General features: G+C 43.0%; 1 protein-coding gene and 1 pseudogene across 2 annotated transcripts in view; both read right to left on the bottom strand.

The window, feature by feature from the left end:
* Window positions 1-760: 760 nt before the first annotated feature.
* On the bottom strand, window positions 761-1,903 carry LOC119467518 (annotated as a pseudogene).
* Window positions 806-1,909, bottom strand: part of ARHGAP19 (Rho GTPase activating protein 19) — a 67,593-nt gene continuing 66,489 nt past the window's right edge. For both annotated transcript variants that reach the window (XM_017502781.2, XM_037729356.1), the window contains exon 12: window positions 806-870. In XM_017502781.2, coding sequence (XP_017358270.1) covers window positions 851-870 — 20 coding nt within the window. In that variant the 3' untranslated portion in view covers window positions 806-850. The remainder of the gene's footprint in view (window positions 871-1,909) is intronic.

Here is a 1,909-nt window from a genome sequence, read left to right as displayed (position 1 = left end):
CAACATGGTGAAACCCTGTCTCTACTAAAAATACAAAAAATTAGCCAGGCGTGGTGGCACGTGCCTATAATCCCAGCTACTTAGGAGGCTAAGGCAGGAGAATCGCTTGAACCCAGGAGACAGGGTTGCAGTGAGCCAAGATCGCGCCACTGCACTCCAGCCTGGGTGACAGTGCAAGACTCTGTCTCAAAAAAAAAAAAAGTGTACTTGCATGTTACAGTCTACAGATGTGTGGAGTCATCTGCCCTTTCTTTTCCCCAATAAACCAAACTACCCAAGGAGGGACACTCAGAATTGTCCACAGGTTAGGGGCAGGATATGGTAGGAGGTGATTGGTTTCCCCCATGCTGTTCTCATGATAGTAAGGGAGTTCTCATACGATCTGACAATTTTGTTTTTTTTTTGGAGACAGAGTCCCACTCTGTCACGCAGGCTGGAGTACAGCGGTGTGATCTCAGCTCACTGCAACCTCCACCTCCCAGGTTCAAATTACTCTCATGCCTCAGCCTCCCGAGTAGCTGGGATTACAGGTGTGTGCCACCATGTCTGGCTAATTTTTGGATTTTTAGTAGAGATGGGTTTCACTATGTTGGCCTGGCTGGTCTCAAACTCCTGACCTCAAGTGATCCACCTGCCTCAGCCTCCCAAAGTGCTATATGCCACATGTACACGTTCCACAGGGATTTACGATTTAGAAAGCGCTTTTTTTCCCAATAGTAACACGTTTTTTATTTCTCTCAGGACTTTAAAATATGAACATCGTATACGTCAGCTAATCTTTATTTCCAGGTATATTCTTCAATGGGTCGCAATTCCCTTTTATATAACATACTCTTGTTTCGGAGGGCAGTTAGCTTTTCATCATTCTTTCTGTCAAAATAACATCCAATGACAAATCACATAGGAAAAAGAACATGAACCCAGTGGTCCCATACAGTGTGAAGTAAGTTCACCATGATCACTGCAGGTCCAGTGGCAACAGCAACCCCGAGACCACAGGCAATGGAGAACTAGAAAGCGCTTTTTAATACATGATCTCATCTGGATTTCAGAGTACACTGCATGGAGAAGTAAAGTGGTTGTTATTATCTGTATTTTACAGATAAGTAAATTGAGACTTAACGAGATTATATAGTAGGTTGGTGCAAAAGTAATTGTGGCTTTTGCCATCAAAATGCCACAATTACTTTTGCACTAACCTAATACATTTACATGTGGACAAAGTAACTGAATCCAGACTCCACGGCTGTGGTTCCTGGTGTGGTTTCCTTCCTCTGGCACCAACCATCAAACTCATTTTTACCATCCACTGTGAATGTCATGTGGGCCTGAATTATTATGTTTAGCCCTTCAAGTGATGCAATGGAACTTAGCTGAATGAGACCACAACCTCTTATTTCTAGGAGCTTCTAATGTGAGACTAAGAAATGTGATTATGTAGAGAATGACTAGTGAAGAATTCCTAGCTTTTTTAATTGAGCTGAGGGCAAACAAAACACAAATGAGATTTTTTTATGGAACTGATGTTTGCTCTTAGGTTGAAATTTCCTAGCTCATCAAATACAACACAACTCCAATGGGAGAGATGGAGGCTGGATATATCTTCCAAAGAATACCACTTTCTAAAAAGGATAGTGTTTCCACTGCAACAGTTTCAGTCCCCTGGATAGAATCTTCTGCTCACATAAGGACCTTCCTTAACACATCTATAGAAATGAACAGAATATTGCTGGGCATGGTGGCATGTGCCTGTGGTCCCAGGTATTCAGGGGCTAAGCGAGGAGGATCACTTGAGCCCAGAAGTGGCTATTCATGGGTGTGATCATAGAACCTGAACTAGCCACCACATAGCCACTGAACTCCTGTCTCCAGCCTGGGTAACATATTGAGACTCCCATCTCTTCAAAAA

This window comes from Cebus imitator, unplaced genomic scaffold, assembly GCF_001604975.1.
Source record: "Cebus imitator isolate Cc_AM_T3 unplaced genomic scaffold, Cebus_imitator-1.0 Scaffold299, whole genome shotgun sequence".
Lineage (NCBI taxonomy): Eukaryota > Metazoa > Chordata > Mammalia > Primates > Cebidae > Cebus > Cebus imitator.
The sequence above is the reverse complement of the archived record's forward strand: the minus strand, read 5'-3'. Positions and strand labels throughout refer to the sequence as shown.